This window comes from Podarcis melisellensis (genome assembly GCF_964234715.1).
Source record: "Podarcis melisellensis genome assembly, chromosome: 11".
In the NCBI taxonomy this organism is placed as follows: Eukaryota; Metazoa; Chordata; class Lepidosauria; order Squamata; family Lacertidae; genus Podarcis; species Podarcis melisellensis.
In genome coordinates, this window is record NC_138543.1 from 41,471,014 (window position 1) to 41,498,251 (window position 27,238).

A 27,238-nucleotide genomic window follows, 5' to 3' on the forward strand; every position below is an offset into this window, starting at 1 on the left:
TCTAGGTAAAGGTAAAGGTAAAGGTACCCCTGCCCATACGGGCCAGTCTTGACAGACTCTGGGGTTGTGCGCCCATCTCACTTAAGAGGCCAGGGGCCAGCGCTGTCCGGAGACACTTCCGGGTCACATGGCCAGCGTGACAAAGCTGCATCTGGCGAGCCAGAGCCGCACACGGAAACGCCGTTTACCTTCCCGCTGGTAAGCGGTCCCTATTTATCTACTTGCACCTGGAGGTGCTTTCGAACTGCTAGGTTGGCAGGCGCTGGGACCGAGCAGCAGGAGCGCACCCCGCCGCAGGGATTCGAACCGCTGACCTTTCGATCGGCAAGTCCTAGGCGCTGAGGCTTTAACCCACAGTGCCACCTGCGTCCCCTAGACCCTGCCTAAAGCTAAATCACCAGTTATGATATAAATTGAATACAAAAAAATCTGAAATTGTGACAAAGAAGATAGAAATTCAGACCATCAAGACTAGGAGTGGGATCTGGGGAAAATTCCAACCACATAAACCGTAATAATGGAAAAAAACTTATTTTTCCACATCTAGGCTTGTACATGGGCAAGCATAAAGCCACACTGAGCCTCCTTTCTGCATCCTACAAATGACTGAATAGGAGGGATTTCCTTCGTTGTCTTGCAAGCATGTGCTTCCCATAGGCCAACATAGGACATAACCAGGATTTCTCATGCACTTTCCCCCACTCTCCAGGCAAAACATGAACTCCCACTTCCAGGTAGGAATTCTTTTCTGTTACTTACTGAGGCTCTTCCAAAGTACAGGCAGCAACCATTTTGTGCACATACAATTGATGTTTGACCGCCAATGTGTGGGTTTTTTTAGACCAGCAAGAGGGCTGGATGGGTAGAAAATGTTTGCAGAATAGCTGAAGAATCATGTTAAAGAGATTAAAATGTCAGCAGGGCTGGAGTAAATTCAGTGGTTTAAAGTATATAAAGATATAATGAAGAGGAAGGAGAATAAAACATATGGCATAACCAGAATATGCAGTTGTAATGGGTAAAGATATAGAGCCATAGAAAGGGGGGGGGGAGTAGATGATTATGATTGTATGAGTAAATTGAATGGAATGTGAAAAAAATGAAAAAATGTGGGGGGTGGGGGTGTCAGTAACGAAACTCATGCAAAATTGTCGCTGCCTGTAGTTTTAATAGCAAAAGCTATTAATTATTTACTCTCATCACAGAAGTTAGGACACTTCTAAGTTGGAAGGCTATTTATATATGTTTCATTATTTTTCTTCAGTTATCATTGCACGGCACATTTTTTCCAGGGGTGGGGGAATTGCTTTATAGGAAAATTGTGGGGTCTGTATTATACTGCATTATACTGTATTATATGATGTTCGGGTTCATTAAAATTTCCATATGGCAGTACATTGTTCCCCACTTCAGTCCTTGAATTTTCAAGGGTTGGGAATGTGAATTGCTGGTGTTTTGCATTGTATAACACTATGTTGCCTTTAACTGACAGTTTCAGTAGCTGATTATTGGGCTTGTCTGACTCAGCAAGGATTAGGATTCATGCGCCATTATTAGTTGCATGGAATGCTGCTATCAAGAGATACTTTTTTACTGCAACATTACACTGCAACATTACAATGATGAGAAAAGCAATACATACAGAACTTTAATGTTTTTAAACTAGGGATGTGGGGTTTGAATATGAGAACTTTCTGCATCTCTAGTTTAGTGCTGTACCATTAAATCTGAAGCATAGTTGGGAGCATGCCATCATGACACTGACCTTGGTGGCATACAATATGCCACCTATATGTATTTATTTGGTTTGTATCACTCTGTTCTTCCTCCACAGGAGGTCAGGACATCTTATAAGTGCCAGCTGCTTTCAAACTACACTCTGGACTGTACTGTTACCTCTAATTACAAAATAAAAGAAAAAGGAACTAGAAAAAGTTCAGTTTCAGTTCTCTAGTGGCTTGTGGTGTTCAGGTGTTCTAAAGGATGTCTTGATTCATTCTATTTTAGTAAATCTACTGGATTGCATTCTTTAATTTCATTTTATAGATACGTTGTCTGAATAAAGCCCGCAGGTTAAGATTTTTGTACAATGGACGCTCGGGTTGCGAACGTGATCTGTGCGGGATTCACGTTCGCAACCCGCAGCATCTGCAACCCGCAGCGGTGCGTCTTCACACACGCGGGTTGCGACTCGGCACTTCTGTGCATGTGCGATCGCCAAAACCCAGAAGTAACCTGTTCAGGTACTTCTGGGTTTCGGCAGTCTGCAACCTGAAGAAACGCAACCTGAAGCATCTGTAACCCGAGGTATGAATATATTTGTTCTTTGTTTTTTTGAATGTTGAAATGTGTATATCTTTATTGTTTTAAAATAGATACATTTATGCCAGGAAAGCAAACAAACCAACATACAATCAAATAAACAAACTATAAATTGACAAACAGACAGTCGCAATATATGAAACAACACAATTCTTATAACTAACATCCTTTGTACTCCCAATGCTGTGAACGAGTGTAAAACTTGTAAAACAAGAATTTAAAAATGACTTCCAGTTAGTCTCGCTGTACTTTATCTGTTGATTATCTTATACCACACAGTTACATATTTCTTATATAGAGATTTTTGTATTTGTTTACAATTTATTTTTGTTATGCAAAAATAATTTTGACACTGTAATTAGTATAAGACATTTAATTTGTATTGTATTTTGGAATTTTTATTTTGTTCATCCTCAAAACTCTGGTCTCATATACTCTTCCATTTTTGTAGTAAGTATAACATTGGTCACTGTTTCCATATGGCAATGCGGTATGTCCAACTTCAGTCCTTGACTAAAAGGTGGGGATCAGAATGTATGCATAACCAGGATAAAAAAGGGGACAGAATGTATACATAACGAAAAACAGTAGTAGAAATTATAGAAATTTTAATTGGTTGTGGAGCACAGGAGAATATGTCTGTATTTGAGGTTGGTTACTGGCAGTAAGGCAGAAGCAACCGCTTGGTTTTACTATCAAGTCTAAGACTCTGCGGTGGGAGAGTGCTTTCTGATTTTGTGCACTTGTACGGTTCCAAGGGTGCCAATGTGGCGGTAACTCTCCTGATTTAGTCTGGATGTACACACTTATAGAGTCAGTGCAGTGAAGAGGTTAGTGATGGGTTTAGACTAGGTTCAAATCCCATATCAGCCACAAATCATGTTGAGTTACGTGAGCTAGCTACCACCTCTCATCCTAATCCACCGCAGAAGATTGTTGTGAGGATGAAATGGAGGGGACGTTGTATGCCACCCTACTTCATTAATATTGTGTTGTACTGTGTAACGGTACAACATAACAGTTTCAGAATAGAACTCTGTATGCAATAGAACTGGCTGCGTGTAGATACATAGTTATACTCTGGTTTTTCCCCCACCAATGTACCGTATTTTCCGCTCTATAAGACGCACCAGACCACAAGACGCACCTAGTTTTTGGAGGAGGAAAACAAGAAAAAAAATATTCTGAATCCCAGAAGCCAGAACAGCAAGAGGGATCGCTGCACAGCAAAAGCAGCGATCCCTCTTGTTCTGGCTTCTGGGATAGCTGCGCAGCCTGCATTCGCTCCATAAGACGCACACACATTTCCCCATACTTTTTAGGAGGGAAAAAGTGAGTCTTATAGAGCAAAAAATACAGTAAATATTGACCACCTTAGAAAAATGTTAGAGGGTTAAGCTGCAGAAATAACTTTGTGGATTGGAAGGATTGGGTTGGAAGGATACTGAAAATGGGCTTTGAGTTTGCACTCTGTCCATGATATAAATAGGCTTCACTGATATGTTAAAAAGCAACCTATTTTATTTATTTTATATACATTTTATATTGGAAAACCTCAGTAACACCAGTGATATAAACTTGATTGGTCATGTGTTTTATATGACCTTATCATGGGTATTTGCTGTTGTTGTCAGAGCACTCTCATGAGTTTTTTGTTCCAGGGGAAAAATAATTAATGGGCTGCCTGGAAACATATAAGCAAGTAGCAGGCTGAACAGGGGAACGCTTGTTAATTTTGGGAATTTTGTTCTGTGTTCAGCAGTGCTCTGAAAGTTGTGTGAGTCTCAGCAAGATATTTGGTGCAGGGAGAGCTTTAAAATTATGGAATACATACAAAATGTTTCTATGGAAGGTCTCCAGTACAGTACAGTACAGTACAGTACACCACACCACACATAAAGTTCAAAGTGTTAAAATCAACACAATATATTCCTTCTTTTTGAAATAAAAATCTTTAAGCTGCAGCTCTAAGCCTTCATACTTCGAACTATGGCATTGAAATCAGTGGAATGTAGTTCTGATAAATACTTAACATATTGCTAGGTGATTTGCGGAGCAAAGGACATTGTCCATCCTCTGCAGAGTTCATTTTAAAACACCATGTAATGAGTAAGAGGTGATAAAAGGTAGGTGCAATAGGTGAGGGAAGGCAAAGGTCAGTGCAACAACAACAAAAAATGTACAAGTGGGACCTGCAACAAAAAGTTGCACTGTGGAGTACTTCTGTTCAGTTAACCATGCTTTTTTCTAGGCTGTTCCACTCCATTTCCCTTCCCGGTTGTTTTTCTGCCCCCCACCCACCATTCCATTGAACATGCTCATTCCAGACTGGGATGTTTTTTTGTTTTCCCTCTCCCCTAAAGTTTTGTGCATTTCTGCAAATCATGGGTTCCAGCAAGTCTGCTGATAACTCCCTCTTCTGTCTGGGTGGTAGTGTTCTGCCATTCACCCCTGAGCTTCCAAAATAGCAGGACTGTTAACAAGATGATACCATAAAATATTGATTCAATTTGCGATTAGCAGTGAGATATTTAAACCTATTTCTTTTATACAGAACACAAAAGAAATGTTTTTAATGGATGTTCCCAACGAGGTGTCAAGGCCTTTGTGAGCAGATGAAATAGACATTTAGTTTTGGTAGCCAGACTCAGGGTAAATTCGGATTGTATGTTCATTGCTCAGGGTGGAACTAAACTTTATGTTATTCACATTTTTAGTTCTTGCATAGATAATAAATAACTTGGGGGCAGCAGCTGGTGATAAACCAGCAGGGGACTATAAGGAAGGGGAATTTTAACTCATTGTTTGTTCCTTAATAAAAAATTGGAGCTCCCCTCCCACCAAAAGAAACCTGTTTATAATGAGAGGAAAACTCCCGCTGTTGCTACACAGGACCATGGCAGGGGCAAAGAGTTAAAGATCCTCTTCCGCAGGACTGGCTAAATACATTTTACTGCCTGAAGCAAGGTAGCAAATGGTACCCCACCCCCGCTTCCCACCAAATCAAGGAACAGAGCATCCAAGCCAGGCTAGTTATTTGGGAATCTGAAGCAGAAAATCCAATAAACATCTCTTCCCCTCCTTGACAGCAAAAATACAGTAATAATAACGCTCCTGAGCCAAGACAGTATGATTCATTCTTTCTCTTACAAGATGGCGCTTGGTTTGTAGCCACTAGCTACACTTGTGTGCTACAGTCTCTGCTACTACTGTTACCTTTCCCCATGTTTTCTCCACTTCACATCTAGCATGTTGCTGGGAGTGTAGGAAAAACAAGGATAAATTGTTGGCTTGAAACATCACTTTATTTACCTGCTTGGAACTGCAAGAGAAATGAACAACCCAAAAGTTGTGTGTGGCTCCCAAGTCACAGGATAGCTACTACCAATCTGCTATACCTCTGAATTAATAGAATCAAATATTTCATCAAAAATATTTCAGTTTTGTGATAGGGTAATATGTTGTTGCTGGTTAATATTCTGTGATAGGCTACTGTGATAGATGGGTTGTATGTGTGTGTGTTGGACTAGATCAGTCGGGGAAACCGTGACTCTTGCGCAACTGCCTTAATTACTCACCAGTGTCCATTTTTACGGAGCTGGAGTTCCTGCCTGACTCTTATTAGTGATCTGGACATACAATTGCGGGCTGCAGGGGCACCAGATGGGGAACCATATCAAGGTCAGAGCCAGAGCTGACTGCTGAAGATAATGAGACCATTGCATCTGAGGCTGTTGGAAAGCAGCCCCCCAAAAACCTCCCAGATCACTGGGACCCATAGGGCTAGAGCCCGCCCTGCACAGGCACCTTCCCCTGCAAAGCCAGACGTCTCCCACCATATATCACCAGTCCAGCAGTTTAGGGAGTGCACCAGGAGAAAGGCTCTGATACAGGGAGAGTGCCTGTTTTCATGCAAGAGAATTGGCCCTTAAGGCTCTGGAGTTGTCTATGGGGTGGTGGAGTCTGGAGGAAGTAGTCTGGATACAAAGGCCTCAGGCTACTTCCAACCCTTGTTGGAATGAATTGCTTACTCTGAGCTATCTGTGGTTTGGGTGCTTAGTCTTGCTGCTCACCCCCATCCTTGCTGTGTTCTCTGTGCGATTTGGCATCAAACAAGTGTAAAACAGCTCATCCCTGGACTAGATGAATTCAAAGGAAGTAGTGCTACTTAAAAAGAGCATGATTTAAAGTTCCAGGAGAAACAAAGTGTACTTTCAGTACATTATGAATAGGCTTTCTTTATTTTAAATTATTTTATTTAGCTCTAATTGTATCAGTATTTCATACAGAACTTTAGAAACTAATGTACGTAATGCCACTAGGGGGCACCAAACGTTTTAGAAAATCAAACTACTAGGCTAAAAGCAGAGAAAATATATACAGTGGTACCTCAGGTTAAGTACTTAATTTGTTCCGGAGGTCTGTACTTAACCTGAAACTGTTCTTAACTTGAAGCACCACTTTAGCTAATGGGGCCTCATGCTGCTGCTGCGCCGCCAGAACACGATTTCTGTTCTCATCCTGAAGCAAAGTGCTTAACCTGAAGCACTATTTCTGGGTTAACAGAGTCTGTAACCTGAAGCGTATGTAACCTGAAGCGTATGCAACCCGAGGTACCACTGTACAGTACTGTGCCCTAATACGTGGTCTTTCAGCAATCAGTGCAAATGAATGCTGAAATATATTTGATCACCAGTAAATTTTTATCTTATATACATTTGAATAGAACTTGGATTTTGGGGTTCAGCTGAACATAAAAGTCTTGATTTTGAGAAATAGCTATAGTTATCCTTGTAACTTTTAACTTTCAGTTCTTGTGAAATTTATTCTTTGTGTAAAGAAATGGCTCTATCCTGGTGATACTGCATGTATTGGATATAGAGGCAGGGAACTCAAAACCTCGCATGCTCCTCCGCACTACTGCTATTTCTTTTTGCTTCTGCTGGCACTTGATCTTGCAGTTGTAGTGGATAGCCAGAGGAAAATGTCAATGCAGTGTGTAGCAGCTATAAAAACGGTAAATTCTATGTTAGGGATAATCAAGAAATGGATTGAAAATAAAGTTGCCAGAATTATAATGCCATTATACAGATCTGTGGTGCAACCATACTTTGAATACTGTATTCAATTCTGGTTGCAACTGGAGATGTGAAGGAGCAGAAAAAAAGAACAGAAAAACTGGGAAATTTCCCCCAATTTTTCAATTTCTTTTCCTGAGCCTTCACATGTCTAGCCACCACACCTCATAAAGGATATTGCAAGTCTTGAAAAGGTCAGCCAAAATGATCATGTGATGGGAACAACTTCCCCATAAGAAAAGGTTACAATATTTGGAGGTCTTGAGCTTAGAAAAATGGTGACTAAAATGGAACTTGATAGAGGTTTATAAAATTACTGATGGTGTGGAGAAAGTAGATCAATAGACTTTTCTCCCTCTAATAATACTAGAACAGGGGACATCTAATAAATTTGAATGTTGGAAGATTCAGACAAAAGCAAGCATTTCTTCACACAGCACATATTTAAACTATGAAATTCCCTCTTACAAGATGTAGTGATGAACACCAACTTGGATGCCAGGGAAGAGGAGTAGCACCAATCTCTCAAAACACATTTACTGTCATCAGTCCTCCTTCCTCTATTATTGAGGCAAGGACAATTCTCAAGGCTGTGAGTGACTGATTTTAATTATGGGGATGAGGGATCATCCAGCCCACTCCTGTCTGTCCCTGCAGAAGCAGGGCACCTTGCTTTCCATGGTGACATCCCACTGATACACACATGTAACATGAAGTCTAATAGTCAAGGCATGTGAGGAAGTATCGCTTTGAGATTGTTGCAAACAACTCCAACAGCCAATTTTAAGAGATTTTATTAAAAGGGTTAAGAAGGCAAAAGGGAATGGATGTATGCAGGGACGGCATGTTCCCATTTTGCCACATGAGGCCCTGCTCCCCCACTGCTGAAGCATTCCTTACCTAGGTTGTGCAGTGGTGGCATGAAGTGGTGATGATGCTGGCAGATTCTGGTGAGATCTCATGAGATCTTGCCTGAAATCAGTGCTGCTGCCAGCAGCTGTGGGCACCCCTAGCTGGGGACCCACAAGGGTGCTGCCTTGGGGGTTTCTGCTGCCCAAGGCAGCTGCTTCACCCCACCTCATGGGTGGGCTGGCACTGGGTGTATGAAAGTAAACAAACATTTCAATGCTACCTATCCTAATATTACTACTTACATACAGGGTTTCTTCATGGGCAATATAGTATCTTCGGTGGTCAAATAGAGGTTGAGGGACAAGGAAGCTCCCATTGATGCCAATGGAAATGCATCTCTAAGTTTCTTGAACCTTTTAAAAAATGCAAATAGCAGCTGCTGGGCAGGGTAGGGGCAGTCGGGCTCAGGATTACAGGGAGAGGCTCAACACTTTCCTCCTTGTTGTGGTCCCTTTGAAAAGCATTGCCCCAAAGCAATGGGAGGAGGGAAAGATGCAGTTTGCATCAGGTGCTATTTGGCCCTGAAAACCCTTGTGAGCCAGACTCATCTTTGAGGTGTCAGAAATGAAGTTATGAAACTATTCAATAAAATACATTTTTACTTCATTTCTATGGATTATAAGCCACCTTGAGTACTGTAATATGAAAAGGCAGTTTACCAGTGAAAAGCAAAGTACTATTTTGCAGACTTAGTGCTGACACACACAGAGATCATTCCTGAGTTCATTATAAATAATAACTCAAAGTATAGTTTTCACTGTATTTTATGAAAGGTGATTTGCTTTGCTCTAACCATATGCTTTAGAATTTTGAAAGAGTAACAACAGAACATTTCCCTGGAAACCAGAGTTACCGGTTCTGCAGATATTTTGAACTTGGAAAAGTAATTTCTGTTGAGAGTTGATACCATGTGTGGTTTTGAGATGAGAAGGGTTTAAAAAAGTGGGAGTACATCAGCATTTCTCATCGTACAGTTCTTCTAAGACAGAAAAGGTGAGTTGTCCGGTTATCCAGATGAAATACAGATTCTAATGTGATGTAAGAAAGAGGGTAATTTATTTGACTGAATATGAAAGTAGTCAGGGCTTATTTTCAGCTGGAACTCAGTTCTGGCACCTCTCAGGTGGGTGCCATTGCCATTATAAGAGAACAAGAGAGACGTTCATGGTGAGTTCCAGCATCTATTTTTCTTAAAAATAAAAAAGCACTGAAAGTAGTAATACAGTTAACTTTCTAGTTTAGAAATCTAAGTGAAAAGGAACTTTGTCATGGACTGGTTCGATGCAGAGGAATGATGGGAGAAACCAGCTGGGGAACCAAGAAGCAAAGAAGGCTCAGAGCTTGGCAGTGGTGGAGGAAGCCGTTTGGGTGCCTGGGGCAGCATGAGCTACCCATAGGGGCAGGGTGCACCACGGGGCCTCCAGAGTCTGCCTGCCTCCTCCCACTCAGCCGCCCTACAGCTGGGGGGGGGGAGGAAGGCAGCGGGCGGACCATTTGGGCTGTGTGGAGCCTGCGCATGCCCAAGCCACCGTGTCTCTCCCAGGACAATGGTGGTGAAACAATGATGAGTGATCATAGGGAGAAGCAGTAGAGGAGACTGGGTAGAGGAGGTGTCAGAAAGTGAAGAGGTAACAGCGCTTATAGACCTGGGAGAGTCTGTGGCAGAATCAGTCCAGAATCAGAGGCAGAAACTGAGGCAAGGAAGGAAGAAGGCCAAGAAGCAGAGATGGGTCAGACTGGTGAAGAAATATGGTTCATTTACACGTATTTACACCTGAGTTGAAGGACGGAGTACATCTATCTTGTTTTTGCCCTCATAGCTTCAGCAAGCTTGGGCCCAGAGCAGAAGACTGCCATACTCCCCAGTCTGTGTGTACAGCCTTTTCCCAGCCAGCCCCACATGGAGTTCTGTCTGCCCCCCTTTCCAAAACTCTTTTTTTAAAGGCCAGTTTTCTTACAGCCTACACCACCACCCACTGCCCACATGGAACTCTCCCTCCCAGGTTACATAATCAAACACTGAAAACCTAAACATGCCCTTTGTCTCTGCTCATCATCCCCTCATGGGAGGAGGGGCTCACACTCCTCTGCTGCCCAGCACAGGGTAACTGTTTGTGTCAATTCCCCATTACCTTCCTTGTACTACATGATGGTTTTTCTCCCCAGGCAATTCCAGGCCAGGAAACTGATTCAATCTGAATTTTTACACTGCTAAGTTGTCTTACATCTGGGTGAAGACTTCAAGTATTTAGTAATCTTATACATTTACTTAGTCTAGAAATTAAGGGGGGAGGAATCTGGTACCCAGGACTTCTAGGGGAATCTGCCCCCCAACTCACAACAATATGTTATTAAGTGCATTTCTGCACACAATGAAGTGTTATATGTGATTACATTAAAGCTAACAGTAATTTTGTGTGTTTGTGTGGGGGGAAAGTCCACCACTAATCTATAGTTTTGTTATAAACAAACCTCTGTTGGTACATCAGTTATTCCCACTAGTATTCCTTTAATATTTCTTCCTGATAAAATACAGTGGGAGAACATAGTAGTACATGTCAGAAAGGAATGGTACTATAAGGGAGGTAACACATTGTACGTATTAAATTTTTTGCTACCGCTGTTTCTAAATTGCTTCATTTGTACTGTTGCTATTAAGCAAATTCTTCTTACCACATTCTAAGATTTAAGTTGCATCAATCAATTTCTCTGGGGAACTGAGAGCAGCTGAACTTTCTTAAATGTGAACAAGGTACTGTTTAAAGCTTCTTTTTTAAAATAATGATTGTATAGCTGTGAAATATGTCAGCTGATTTACTTTCATTATCTAAGAACTACAAGCCAAAATGACTTATGAAATACATTTAAAGTCACTTCCTTTTCCATGCTAATCAGATTAATACGTGAATTTTGCAGATAACACTAACTTCAGTTCTAAGAATCAGAACTGTGAAAAGGCTTGATTTACTAAAAAAATCTGTTGTGAAGTATCTTTCAGTTCAAAGTGCTAAACTCATTGATTGAAATACTTAAGTCTTGTGTGCAAATAATTTTGTTTGATTTCTATGAATAGATGTCTACTTAAGTTAGTGGAAGATGGAGAAACAAAATGAAAAACATCTTTTTCTAAGTTATCCACCTTTAGGTTTTTATTCTACCAATGTGTCTGAGATTTTGGTGTCAGGTTCTCTTTGCCACTCTGCCCCCACTTTCTCCAAGCCAAAAAAGGCCTTCCCTTGGGGGGTAACAGATGATAGGAGGCAAGGCTCTCAACAGTTGTGAATAAAATGTGAAACTTTAATAAGGTTAGGTACACAATGTATGTCTTTTAATTTGAAGGGAAACCTCATGTGATCTACTTCATGCTGAACTAAAAATAGAAGTGCCTTGTAAACATTTTGTTCACTGGGTGGTTTTGACTATCTAATCTTGCTGTTCATAAGGTTTGAAGGACGATACTTTTGGAATGGGGAGCATTATTGTTCATTGGCCTTAAGAACTTTAAAAGAAAATATTTTCAAATTGCTTAGTATAACATGCAGAAACAATATACTGTCAGGAACAGTTTTTGTGATTGCTTATAAATATAAGCTGCTTAGGAAGTTTAATATGGCTTGATGACATCTGCTTTGCAATTTATACAATGGCATCCATCAGCCCAGGCACTTGAAGAAAGCAAACACATACTTTCAAAAGACTATCACTGTGTCAGACTGTGCCTTAAACTATGTATGTCATGCAGTGATATGGAACTCATAAAATGTCACAGTGCTGCTTATGAGCAATAGTGGTGCTTTTTACAGACCTCTCATAACTGTGTCTCATCAGATTAGAAAGTGTCACATGTACACTTATGTACAGGGACATCCAACTCTCAAGAGACTGTGATCTACTCCCAGTATTTAAAAAAAACTGGCAGTGATCTACCCATTGTCATTGGAGGGAGGAGGAGTGTGCGTGGGGTGGGTGGATTGCCCAGAGTTGTTGAGCTTTTTTCAGGAGAGGATTAAAAAAGGTAAAGGGACCCCTGACCATTAGGTCCAGTCGTGGACGACTCTGGGGTTGCGGCGCTCATCTCGCTTTATTGGCCGAGGGAGCCAGCGTCCAACTTCCGGGTCATGTGGCCAGCATGACTAGGCCGCTTCTGGCGAACCAGAGCAGCGCATGAAAATGCCGTTTAGCTTCCCGCCGGAGCGGTAATAGTAATAATAATAATTAATTATTTATACCCCGCCCATATGCCTGAGTTTCCCCAGCCACTCTGGGCGGCTCCCAATCAAATGTTAAAAACAGTACATCATTAAATATTAAAAACTTCCCTGAACAGGGCTATCTTCAGATGTCTTTTAAAGATAGGATAGCTGCTTATTTCCTTCACATCTGAAGGGAGGGTGCCTATTTATCTACTTGCATTTTGACGTGGATTGCACAGGGTTTTTTTAGCTCCCCCCCGGTAACTATTTGTACACGATAAGGATCCCATGATCTACCATGATCAGCCGGGGATCTACTGGTAGATCGTGATCTGCTGGTTGGACATTCCTGCTGTAATATATCAACCCTTGGAAATCCAGTTGCAGATATTTCATAAAATGTTTTGAGATTATCATTTAATATTGGTCCCCCCACAATGTAATGACTTATGGAAATACATAAAGAGAAACAAAGAGGGATCAAAAATGCCCACCTTGATTTAATTCAGATTTTTCCTTTCTGGAGAAGATCAAAAAGGTTTTTTTAAAGTTTGCTCCCAACAGCCCATTTGTGATCTCTCCACAACCTGTTTGCAGATTAAGCCCCTGCTTGGAAGCACTATAGTATTCTCTACTGTTTCTTGTTGTTACTCTTAAGTTACTCAGTTGCTTTCCCCATTTTGTATGGTTGCAGATACATGTTTGCCTTCATAAATTCTGAGCAATTTGCAGATCTTAAACTTAAAATTAACCTGATCCAGCTAATGATACACAAAGAAAGAGGTGTTTATATATGCATCATCCTGCTGGGAGTGTAAAAGGCTGCTGAGGTGGAGACAGAATAGAATTTCAAGGCAGCAATCAGTTTGCAACTGTGGTTCATTCCAAGCATGCTTCCAAATCAGTGACAATACTGATCACCTCATAGATATGGGGATGTAGTCTTGGGGCTGGTTTAGGCAGTCCTTTCTCCTTCCCATCCCCCCAATTAAGTCCTCCAACAGTGCATGTAGCTGATGGCAAGAGCTGATTTGGCATTCTTTTGCATCAACAGTCTTAGTCCAGGTAATGTAATGAAATTAAAAAGCATCTAGATAAATTGCAACAATATTTTATCTTTTAATGTTTCCAAATGACAGGTGCCCATAACGAGAGCCTGTATTTAGCTTGGCTCTTTCTCCTTTGAATTCCTTTACTATTCATAGCTCAGCAGTCATACTTATTTTAACTACACTTGAAAGGAACAGACTTACTTACACAGCTGCTGTTCTCCCAAAAGCAGAATGTTGAAGTATTTAGAAGAGCATATATAACAAATCTTTGCTGGAGAAAAAAAACACTTTGAAGATCAATTGTTCAATACAGTATATTAATATATCTGGGACTGAGAAGTTAATGTTCGGTTTAGAAATTGATTTACCTCTTCAGGAGTAGGAGTTGTTATAGTTGCTATAGGGCAAACTTTAAAGAGAGGTCCACCTGTCTGGTTGGTTTACTTATACACAAATTACTTCTTTGGATCATGGCCACAGTGCTAATAATGCAGCAGTTTCCAGCATGAAAATCCTATTTCAATAAAAAGTATGCTCTAGGCTTAAATCTTTTGCCTCTTGAATACAAGTGCCTTCAGATTCCAAATGCAGCTTCCTGTTTCTGCTCTTCTTTAGTAAAACCTTCCCTTTACACATTCTTTTGCATTCATCTTGTACATCTTTTCAAGCCTTCATGCTGTTCTGTCAGATAGCCTTGTTATGAATGTCCGTACATCAGCAGCTGTTGGGAGCAAATACTGTCTTTCACATCAAACAATCAAACTGGGTAAAATATGCAAAGGCTTGTCTTTATCTTCATTGTAAATGCAGTTCTGCATGCAGAGCACCACAGTACATAATTGCTTAAGCTATAGTAGGAACAATATTGTCTCACCAGTAACAAAAAGTCTATAATTCATTTCTTGCTCAGGGTCTTAGTTTCAATAACCAAAATGCCATCATGACAGAAAAGAGCATTCAGATCTTTTGTTTCAACTCTGTCTGGCAATTTGTATTGTCTAGTAAAGCTTCTGGCTATAAAGCCATGTTCATCCATCCTGGGTCCATGCTGAGCTTTGATCAGGAGCCAGCCTTCAAAGGTTTGAATGATAACATCTTCAGGACGGAACTGCACAACATCTAGTAAGACTTGAAATTTAGGCTTTTCTTCATCTGTATGGTTCTGCTCTTTTTCAGCAGTACTCTTGACTGTATGTATATTCTTTGTCTGAGTGGCTGAGGCTGGGCCTGGCAAGGCATACAGAGAGTGGTTTAGTTTGCACGCATCCAAATCTTCATCAGCAAAATGCTCCTGATAACGTATTGGCGTTTCCACCCAATGCCGTATAACTACTCCTTCCATTGCTGAAACAATGTTGATAAAGCCGCTGCTTTGTTTTGTTCAACTGGAACAGAACAGTCTTGAACAGAGTAGTGTACCCTTTCCAGTTGTACACTCACTTACAGACTAGTTTATCAGTTGAGATAGTGTATTATTTTTAGCTCCGGCAGAGCTTATTGCTTCACTGGGTGTGACTCAAATCCAGAGGCATGCTGCATCTTTTGACAAGCTGACAATTGACCCCTATTTATAGGACTTGTGCTTGAGCTGCTTTGAAGGTTGTCGTTTTCATTAGTTGGCATTTATATGGCATTATTCTACACTTTCTTTTTTGTTATGATTCAGGGTACATCAGTATACTGTATTGTGGTATATGCCCCCCCAATTTATTCTTATTTCTTTAAAAACTATACGGTTGCAGTGAATTCAAGTTATTTATGCTGTTGCATCATGAGCAAGAAGTTGATTTCTCTGGATGTTTTCTTCAAGTACAAAGCTTGAATCTGTTTATTGAATGGATGTATAACATTGCCACTGGAGGTTCAAGTGACCTTGATGATGTGGAGTGCCTCTTTCCAGCTCCATCTGGTTTGCCAGCTACACCCTCTTTTGGATAGAGGTTTCCTGGTCACTGTAATTTATCTTGTAACTTTCAGCTGGGGTATTATAACATGCTTTACATGGGGCTGCCCTTGAAGATGACTTGGAAACTTCAACTGGTCCAAAATTCAGCAGTCAGGTTATTGAGTTTCCATTTAAAACTTGCAATTCAGCAGTCAGGTTATTGAGTTTCCATTTAAAACTTGCAATTCAGCAGTCAGGTTATTGAGTTTCCATTTAAAACTTGCATAATCCCTGTTTTTTAAAAAACGATATACCAGTTGCTCTTTGCTTCTGGGCCCAATTAGTGTTATAGATAAAAAGCTAAAGGACCTCTGGATGGTTAAGTCCTATCAAAGGTTACTATGGGGTGCGGCACTCATCTTGCTTTTCCAGCTGAGGGAGCCGGCGTTTATCCACAGACAGCTTTCCAGGTCATGTGGCCAGCATGACTAAACTGGTACTGGTGCACGGAGGATCATGTTATAATCCTAAATAAAATAGGACCCAAATATCTGAAATATTGTTTCCTTCAATGCAGAATTTCGCATGTGTTAGAATTGGAAGTGGAGGCTCTCTTAGTAATTCCACCACCCTCAGAAATCTGGGGGCAGCCTGGGAGAGGAGGTTCTCTATGGCAGCCCCTAAGTTGTAGAATTTTCTCCGCACAGAGGTGCACTTGGCACCTTTGTTATATAGTTTTCATCGTATGCTTTACCCTGGCCTTTGGCAGCTGAGATATATATATTAAGATCCATATTACTTTCTTGACTGTAATTCAGTTTAACTGTTTTAACGTTCTATTTATAAATTGTTATAACCCATCAGTCCATTGGTATCAGCAGGGAAACTGGTGAGTTCTTTTAGCCCTAGGAGGTGAAGAGAAGAATCTGTAGATCCACTGAGGCTACCTGGGTCTCAAGCACTGCAGGGGAAGCCAGGGTTCCAATAATTTGGAGGTGGATAGGTTTTCACTAAATGCAAGACTAGAAATACAAAGATAATTTATTTTGCTTCTTATGGTCATTAGGCTGATGAAGAACCTGAAATCCTCCTCTTGTCCTTTTCCAGTCTTCCAGAGCCTTCTTCCTGGCTTCTGAGATTTTGCCAGGTATTTCTACTACATTGGGGGGGGGGGGGGAGAGAATAAAATAAAAAACCAAACGAAACAAACATGCTTGCTAGATTGTATCCTTGCTATCCTTACATTAAAGAACCATGCAATTTATAAAGCTGTGTTCAGGAGATAATCAGGAGATAACAGTGTGTTAATTGCATAGAGGCTTTACTCCAGCTCCTTTGCTCTCAGTACATAGATAGTTTGAACTTAAAAGGCCTGGTGAACCAAAGGAATTTTTACATTCTTATAAAGAAATGGAAAATATTTTCTGTTAACCATTATTTGTTAAATTACCCTGGAGAAGATTTTTGCCCCGTCAGTTACCTGGGCTATCAAATGTCACAATCTTATAAAAAGAAGTCCTTTTTGAAAATTTGTGTTAACATTATTACTTACATTAGCTCAGTTAACCATAGCTTCACAAAAACTGAGAGGTGCCTTTATAAACAAACTGTCTGGGAGACTGGTTTGATTCTACAGATACACTGAAATGCATGATATGATTGCTGAGTCATATCAGCAATGTATTAAATCTTATTTTACTTATTGTAGCGGCCATTTGATTAAGCAATAAATCATGTGAACTGCAATCATGAAAACCAAGATTTTCAAGGTTTGCAGGCTATAGGTTGGCTGGGCTCAGTCCATACACATAAACCATCCCACCAACAATATTGATTTGCCCCATCTAGTACTTAAAAACAAAATAAAACCAGACTTCTACATTTGTAATATATTCATTTAAAGAATAGCTTGTTTTAGAATACAAAAATTTCTGGGTTTTAAACATCAGTGGTTGCAACCACCTTCCAAAAGTGGTACTGCTCCAACTTCTCTCAACTGACTCAGGGTTGCCCACCTAAGATTTCCCCCTAACTAAGGGTATATTTTTTCAATATCACTTGGGGGGAAGAGGTCATAATTTAAGGAATATGTTAATTGTAAGTAGATAAAAGCTCTTGAACTTAAAATAAGTATTCTTTTTCAACTTAATGTTTCTAATGCACTCTTACAGTGTAACCATGTCCTTATTTTTCAAAGGTTAAGTCCCAGTGCGTTCACTGGGGCTTACTCCCTTCTAAGAGCATTTTGGAGTTCATCCCAAGAAACAATAATATATATAAATACTTAGAATTGTATCCAATATTAGTCATATTCAGAGTGACCTATTGAATAAATGGATATGACTGATTTCTGAATAAAACTCACTTGGATACAACCCTTTGGGTTTGGTGACAGGGTTATAGGTATTTTGGTGTGAGGAAAACACATGTTGTTGTTTTTTTACTCCATCCAACTGAAAATGTGACACCCCTTCCAGTGACATAGGCAATCTGCAGCTCTACTTGGCTGCTTTTTTCACTTCTTATATTTGTTGTTGAGGCAGAGACACCTTTGAAGTACAGGACAGAACTGGAACTTAACATCTGATAACAAACAGAATATGCTGCATGCTCATAGAAAACTGTAAAAATAACTCTCTCTACTTTTGGCAGTCAGCTTGCTATTTCAAATGTTTTAAAGAAAAACTGCCAACATCAGCACCATCTAGTATGTCCCACAGGCTGTCCCATTATAGGGCTTAATGGCATCTTGAATGTTTTGTCCAAATTATTTTAGCTTGAATATGACAGTGATTGCTCTAATGAACTCAAGTAGCATATCGTCTTGCTGCTCAGAAATCCTTGAGAGCAGATAGCACTCTGGAAATTATTAACGGGCAGGTCTGTGCAGGCCACAGTAAAGCAGTGAATCTGGAAGGAAAAGTATCCAGGTGCCAAATCTGTTTTGTGTGAGACATATTTCCACAAGCCAGTCATGCAAAGTATTGCAGATTTCAGAGTCTGATCATGAGTTTATGTGCCCTAAAGGATGATGTGACGTAAGTTTCAAAACAAGTTACTGGTATATTCATAGTAACAATACTTTGTACTTAAAACGTTTTATGTGCTTTGCATACATTTCAGTAATCCTTGCATAAATGCCATACTACAGTACTATTATAGCCCTATGCTGTGTGTTGTGAGAGACAGAGAAATATACAGAAGCTTAAGGCCACCTAGTAAGATATGGAAAAGTTTTAAGTTGGGACTTCTAGTTCATAGCTAGTCTCTCAACCACCATTCTCAGAAACATGAATCCTTAAATATATGAATAATGGCAGAACAATTGTGTGAATGAAGTAGCTTCATTTTACACAGCAACAAACTTGCGTTTGCTTCGGAAAATGCTGAGAGATGCAGGCCAGTCTTGATCCCTGCAATTTGTGTCCACAACAAATACTTGGAACAATGCACATATTTCAATATATCCATGTCAACTACGTGATAGGTGGTGATACACATTAAAATGTAATGCATAAAGTATATGGGTATTTCAGCTCCTTTAAAAGCTTTAAAGTCAAGTAGGTTGTTTTGAAAAGTTCTTTTGCTTGGGTCTAGCAAATTCAGTTGTTGCACTTCTAAGTCTTGCAGAAAGTAAACTGACCTCATCTGCTTTACTAATTAAGGGCTGAAGCACATACAATAACTATAGATAGGTTGCTGTAAACACCCTTCCTTCTCTTTTTTGGTGATCATTTGTTGCCAAGTAACATGGTTTTCCATGAATATGATCTTAACAGTGTGTCCGTAAGTGACTGTGGAGGCCAGTTCTGGGTCCACACATCCTTATAATAATAATAATTTATAATAATAATTTCTTATTTATACCCCACCCATCTGATTGGGTTTCTCCTTCCACATTGGGGACATAAGTTTTTGGGTGGGAGTTGATCACGGTGAGGATTTGCCAAATGTACCTTCTTCTTAGCTTGTTTCTCCCTTTTGTCCTGAGTTTATGCTTCTTCAAAGTCGATGACTCTGAATAGCTTTCGTATAAGTTATTCTTAAACTGGAGCACTTGCAGGCCAGTGTTTCCCAATTATCTGTGCTTTTATTGCATTTTAAAATATTTCTATTGAGAGCCTTTTAAACTTCTTTTGTTGTCCACTGGCATTTTGCTTCCCATTCTTAAGCTGGGAATAGAGTAGTTGCTTTGAAAGATGATAATCAGGTATCCAAACAACATGACCAGCCCAATGGAGTTGATGTTGAAGAATCATTGCTTCACTAGTGGTGATCTTTGCTTCTTCTAGTACACTGGCATTAGTTCGCCTGTTTTCCCAAGTGATATTTAAACTTTTTGGAGACACTGTTGATGGAATCATTTGAGGAGTTGGAGATGGCGTTTATAAGTGGTCCATGTTTCACAAGCGTACAGTAAAGTTGGTAATACAGTAGCTTTGTAAACAAGCATTTTGGTTTCCCTGCAAATGTCCCAGTCCTCAAACACTCTGCATTTCATTTGGGAGAAAGCTCAGGCGATGCTGGAAAGATAACTGCCCAGGTAGGAAAAGTGATCAACACTTTAAAATGTTATGCCATTAAGTTGGATTTGTGGTGCAGAGGGGTTCTTTTGTGCTTCTTGGTTCAGCACTTTGATTTTTTGGATATTAAGCACTAGGCCACTCTTCCTATGGTGAGTGAACTCCACATTAGATCTACTTGTGCTCATTAGTAGCTGCCAGGATTGTGGAGTAATTGATATGGAGATGTTCATAATGGCAGCGAGTCATGGGATAAATTGTTATGGCTGGAGCAGAGATCGTTCAGTAGAGAGGCCACTTCCATTTAGCTGAATTCCTGTCACAACCAGAAATGCCAAACTAGACATGACAGTTGCTGAATCTAGGATCTCTGATACTCAAGTTGTAAGAACAGGTGGCGTCCAAATTAAGGAGCAAAATGAGTGCACTAAAACCTTATCCCTTCCATAGCTTACCTCCTTGTAGTTCATTGCCTGAACTCCTTCTCCTCCCTCACAGGCTTCAGGACTGGAAGTGAGCCCTTGGAGAGAAAAACATCAAAGATGATAGGCTATGGAGAAATATGTTGTGGCAGGTCAGGGTTCATTTTCCCTCACCCATCCACTCATTCCTTCTGCTGTTAAGTTCTCATCCTATCCCACAACACATAACTCAGCATACCTGAGTTTTAAGCACATGAGTCTGCAGCCTTCTTATCTAGCATTAAAAGAAGATTTATGTATTCATGATTGATAAGTCCATCAGTTGCTATTGGTTGTAATGGTTATATGGTGGTTATATGGCACTTCTATGTCTCAGAATCCCAGTTGCTGGACAGCAATAGGAGGAGAAGCTATTGTCTTCATGTCCTATTCGTGGACTACCATGAAGCATCACCTTGCTTGCTTGCTGTGGGACGTAAGTGCTGGACTTAATAGAGCTCTGGTCTGACCTAGCAGGACCCTTTATGTTTTATGGATTGCAGTTTAGATGGCTAATCTGGCCCTAATATAAAGCTGAACCGATAGCTCAGATCCAATATATTGCAAAGGGATTTTCAAGGCAGTTTAAAATTAAGAATTAAGAATTTTAAACTGAGACAACAGCAATGAAATATCAATAAAACCATACTAAAAAGCGCCACCTCAAAAAGAGCAATGTAGGTGTGGTGGTCAATAGAGGCCCTTAAAGGCCAAGGAGCTTTCTAAACATAAAGGTTTTAAGTCTATATAGGGCAAAGTTGATCTCTCTGGGGAGAGAGTTCCAAAGTCTGACTGCTACACATTTCCTTAACTGAGGTTTTAAAATGTTCGCTGATATATAAGTGAATTATTTACTTATACTTTCTTGAAACATGTATCCATAGCACAAATGATCAAGCACATGCCAGAGTTTACTTTCAGTTTCAGTTGATTTCTTGTATTAGGAAGTTGCCTAAGGTATGAGGGAAGGTCAGTTAACAGTTATCCTCCTTAATAATGTGGCACCTAAGTCAGGGTGGTGAGTGCTGCAGGAATAAATAGGACATATATTTCTAAATACCACTCCAATTCTAATAATGTTTACTTAAAAGTGATTTTCATGCAATTTGGGAAAGTAAATGTGCTGAAGATTGTAACTGAATTGCGTTAAGGTTTGGGATGTAAAGAAAAATATGGTTACAAGAGAAGCACAATTTATTTGGAGAGTAGAACAGACGGACTCAATGATCCGCTGCCCCAAAATAGCTATACTAGACATAACTGGTGCTGTTTGTACCAGCTGCCTCAGGTCCCATGGGCCAAAATGTTTCTTGTCTGTCCTTATGAGTGGGATGAAATGGCCCTTGTATGGCTGTGCCATGCAGAGACTAGGGGGAAATACCAGCACACTAGACGTGTTGTAAGTTATCTCTTTATGCATTTTCCAAGAAAGTGTATTTTTGGCCTGACAACTGGTGTTATGACACACACTTATGATATACAACAGAGATGGTAAATATTTGCTTCATGGGCCAAATCTAGCCCGTCAATCCAGCCTATGGCACTCTCCCTAGGCCATATTACTTCCTCCTCACTGAAGGCTGCATTCTGCCCCCTTCACAATTGTATTAGCAAGTGAAGCTTGTATATGTATATGTGTGAATAGATCAATGAATGGATGGTTCAATGTTTATGCTTTGACCCCACCATCACTGATACACGACCCCAGTCACTTCTCTCTGAGAAAGTCTGGTCCATAAATGCAAGAAGGTTCCCCACTTCTAGTGTAGCATTAGATGAGAGACATTTACCATGTTTTCCTTGGTATAAGATGATGGTTTTTGCTAAAAAATATTATTAAAAAAATTAGGGTCTTATACATGGATGGTGAATGCACAGGGGTTCGGGATTGGGCAGGAAGTCTGGGCTCAGATTTGGGCTCAGGCTCTTGAAATATTGTAACCCTAACTTTGGGTGACCTCTGCAAAAAAAGCTCAAAGTTGTTCTGTTTGGTGTTAAAAATATTGATTTTCTAATTTTGGGTTCTAAAAAATAGCGGTTGTCTTATACATGGGAGCATCTTAAACACGGGAAAAAAACAGTAAGTGGAACTTACCCTATGAAACTAAATAATAGAATCAGACTGTTAGAAACATCTTCTCTGACCAATATTTGCTGCCTTTGATTGTTTACTGTTCTTTTGTGCCAATGGATTGTAAGTACATCACATTTTGAAAATAAAAACAAGAGGATTTAAGGCTTAAATGAGAACTGTAGTAGGGCTAGAACTGGGGACAGCAGGGAATTTGAGATAGATACACTAAAACAGATTGACATCAAATGACCTCTGTGCTTGTGTATCTCTTGGTATGTAAGCAGTATATAAATAAGTAAATAAATAAATATTACTAACAATTCTCGTCTAGTGATGTCATTCTTAAAAGGAATGTATTTTGTTCCTTTACTAAAAATAAATAAATAAATAAATAAATAATAATAATAGGCAATGCAGATTACAGTTTGGCTACTCAGCTAAATGCAGCCACAGTTCTGCTGCATTAGTGCAAGAAACCAATAGAAAAAAGACAGTCACGGAACTGAGAAATTGTACAAAACAAATGAAATACTGTGAAAATCCCTGAAACGAGAAGTAATCGACTAGAAATATTATCTTGTGGAAATCAACTAAATAATAAAAATCAAAAAGCTTAAGGAAAAAAATTAGAAAAGCCTAAGATAGAACAAAGCCTTAACAGGATGCCGGCTACAAACCTCGTTTCACTGAATTATTCAATTTCCTCAGAAGGAAATAGAAAAATCATAAACTTTAAATGACCAAAATTCAAACAAGGGTAGAACCCCAAAAATTCTGACGTATTATAATCCTAGGTCGACCTAGGTAAAGCAAAGCGCAGTAATAAAGGATTGAAGACTCAAAAGTACAGTTTCTAATACTGAATTTACTAAAAAGGTTTGAAAACCTAAATAGCAAGCATTAAACAAAGCCAAACGTGAAGAAGGCAAAGCACAATAATAAGGGGTTGAAGACTGAACTGTGAAAATTCTAGTGCTGCTTTTACAAAAAGGATTAAAAACCTAAATGGCACAAATTCAAAGAAAGGAATACAATATAAAGCTGTTTTGGGTTTTGAACAAACTCGTGAACAGGGCTGAAACGCTCCCATGGTCTAGATGTTACTGCTGATGATCCAGCACAGATTCAGTTCCTGGAATAGCCAGCCTAGCTTCCTGGTGAAGTAATGACCTAAGTATGGGTCATTGAGGTAACAAAGGAAGTGACTCTGTGCCAGAGAGCAAATGGGTGGGCCCTCTCCCTCAATTGTCTGGTACTTGGAAAGACAAAAGCCAGTGTTAAGATTTGAGCTATGTCAGCTGGAGGCTGGGCAGCTGGGAGACACAGCTATATCTGATTTCTGTTGGGAAGGCTGTGGCTATGGGAGAAGCAAGGCGCTTTTGGTGTTTCAATGCTGTGAACCCATCCATTGTAGGCTCAGGTTGTATATATGTGTAACTAAACCATATATCATAAATACACCACAGTCTCTGCTGTGCCTTATTCTGAGGAAACCAAACCCAGGGTAAGCGCCTGGAACCCTGGAATCTTGCACCACTCTGAGATTGGGATGTGTGCAGCAATATGTTGCAGTGCTCAGACATTCTTAAGATAGTAATATGCATGTCTTACTGATGTTACCCGTCAACTTAGAACAATACTACCAAGATTCCTGGATTCCAGTATATTGAAAACTTGCAGATGCAGTACTGTACTTGAAATGTAGTACAAGTTCTAAAGGGCATGTTAGGATATTTAAAAGACCTTTATAAGAAAGGATCTGTGGCATACAGAAGAGGCATGGCCTGCAAAAGGTAATAGAGTCTATTTTTACCTCTAGAGTCTGTTAATGAGTCTGTGTTGTTAAATTTTATAGCATTACATTGCTCTGCAGCCTTACTCCTTAAAAAATCAAAACAAAACTGTAAGCATAGACAATACAAGTTGAATGGCACCCTCAGATATAGAAGTTTCTTGAACATTCAGTCTGGAGAACAATTCTGTATTATTTGAAAGTTCACTCTTCGTTTTAATGTTAGTTGGCCTTTATAGAATGTAATCCCAATTTGGTATTTTGATACTGTGGGACCTGTACAGTTACCAAAAATTTGACCTGTAAATTCTAAACACATCCCCAGGAAAATGTATTATACTGACACCTTGTGGTTTGGAAAAAATACCACAGGAATACTTTAGGTTTTCAACCTTTTCGAGTCTATGGCTCCATTGACCGACTACATTCTTTCTGCAGCATCCTCCCTTGTGGAGTGTTCCCTCAACCTCCTCTCCTCTTTTTGAGAGTCCTCTGAGCAGCTGCTGCTGCTGCTGCTGTTGCTGATTCTCTGAACAGCATTGCTCCCCTGCCCCAAAGAGAGATGCCCCTTACTTACACTGCCCCACATGGGCCTGGGACTTGTCTGTCCATTCCCAGCAACAAGGGCTGGCAGACTAGCTGGCTGGGCTCCCTCTCCCACTTGCTTGCTTGCTTGCTTACTTTGATGCCACATCAGCTCCAGGCAACCAGCATCTGCTGGCCGGTTCCAGAGGCACAATTTACCTGGGGAGCTTGTAGCCAGGGCTACTGCAACAAATAGCTCTGCAAGCCTTTGGGAGGCAGAGGCACGAGAGGGCATCAGAGAAGGGAGGGAGGGAAGGGAAGAGGGACAGAGGCCAGTGTTGCCTGTGGCACCCCTGGCCATCATTCAAGACACCCCAGGGTGCCATGGCACACTGCACTTAGCTGTATCTATTAAATTTGTTTTGTATTTTGAGTTATGCACAAGGAGACACATTTTCCTGTAATAAGATTTCAGTATGGTGTAATTAGGCTGTAGAATAGTGACTTTGGGCAATTTATCTTTAAAAGACTGCTGTGGAGAACGAGGCTAGCAATATCTTGCCATTTTTGTGTGAGTTGTTGCAGCTGCTAGTCAATAATATTGCGGCAAGCCTACAGATACAATTTCATTCTTGCAATTCATTCCCCAAAGGGGGGCAGGGTCTGACAAGCACAGAATTAATTTTGCCTAATATGAGAATGGTATTGTGAAATCACAATAGCTTTGCAAAGACAACGTTTAGTTGTAGCTGACCTGCCGGTAGGCATGGAAAACTGATTAGCTTTGCCCACAGGCTTTAAAATTCCTAGTAGGTTGCAGTTAGCTTGTGGCCCCCCGTCAGATGTTAGATTCCATCAGCCCCAACCAGCATGGCTGATGATCAGGGCTGATAGGAGTTACAGCTCAGCAACATCTGTAGGAACACAGGTTCCCTACCCCTACAGTAGAGGACACAATGTTGCTACTCTTAAGCTAATTTGACGGTCTTCTTAAAATGCGGTGCTTAGAACTGGACACAGTACTTTAGATTCTGCCTGACCAGCACAGAACTGAGGGCAACTGTTACTGCTGATCTGCAATGTATGCTTCTGTTCATGCAGCCTAAGAGTGTCTGAGATTTTTTAAAAGATAGATAAAGTATAAGTAAAACAAATGCATAAAATAAACTTCATTGGGTTGGATCCTGAAAAGGTTAGCCACACCTAGGGCAGATCCATACCATATATTTAAACACATGCTACACACTTCAAAGCACGTGACTTCTCCCAAAGAATCCTGGGAACTGTACTTTGTTAAAGAGTGATGTGAATTGTAGCTGCAAGGAGGAAACTTGAGTTCCCAAGACTTTTGGGGAAAAGTCAGGTGCTTTAAATGTATGCTGTAGATCTGCCCTTAGTATGCAATCATATTCAGCAATTTTCATTTCTGCAACAAGTATAGAACTTAAACAAGTCATGAGTACAGTTGTACCTCGGAAGTTGACTTCTGAAACGTTTGACTTCCAAAGCGCAGCTTCTGATTGGCTGCAGGAAGTTCCATTATTGAATCCATTATGTTTTTTGGGTTTTTAAAGATAAATTTAGATTTATATACCACTTTCTTACAGCTAAAGATTTCCCCACTCTTTACTGCTTATGGGTTACCCTTTTCTCTCTTACTTTCTCAGACTATCACTTGGGATCCTTCCATTTCACCACTCTAGAATAGCCACACTTTTTCACTCACAGTTTGTATTCTAAGAGCGGATTGGGGTAGGACTAATATATGCCATTCCTGAGGCAAGCTTACTCTCTTGACTCCTAAATTTACCACTGTTTTCTCATTAATTTGCATCAGTCTGATTTTTGATCTGTTCATTCATTCAGAATTGCTCTTGCCCAGTTCCCAATTTATCTACTCTGTGCTAAGTCTCTTTCTCCCCCTGTTTTTCACTTCTTGAGATCTCTCTTCTGCTTTTAATTACCATGGATCATGCTCTTTTTCACCAATTGTTTGAGTTTCTGTTAATGGTTCTATGTTTCTCTTTTCTACTTTTTGTTGGTGTTCCCCAAGGTTCCATTTAAGTTCACTTCACCCTCTTGGCTTTAATACGTTTCCAACACTGAAAATCTTCAGCTCTTAATGTTCTTTGCCTGATCTCATTCCTTCCTTAACTAAAGTGTGTTATGCTTTTTCTGGAGAATAAATCAGAAATCTAATTTGTATATGACAGGTAAAAAATGGTTATGGTTAATGACATTTATACTATGATATATATTTATTTAAATTTATTATTGGCCATGGTTAAAGTCTTATATGATATATTACTGATTTTATAACTTTTGTTTCAGTTAGGAGGTTGTTCTATTCCAAATGTGGGTAAATCCAGAGTAAAAATACCTTTTCATAGAGAAAAGGAAAAATACACCAAGATGCTGAGG

The 27,238-nt window shown here is 40.1% G+C and overlaps 1 protein-coding gene across 1 annotated transcript in view; it reads left to right on the plus strand.

Moving 5' to 3' along the window:
- The first annotated feature begins 421 nt into the window (after nt 1-421).
- ARL15 (ARF like GTPase 15) overlaps nt 422-27,238 on the plus strand; it is a 184,437-nt gene continuing 157,620 nt past the window's right edge. Inside the window, exon 1 of the mRNA XM_081930009.1 lies at nt 422-734. Coding sequence (XP_081786135.1) covers nt 687-734 — 48 coding nt within the window. The 5' untranslated portion in view covers nt 422-686. The remainder of the gene's footprint in view (nt 735-27,238) is intronic.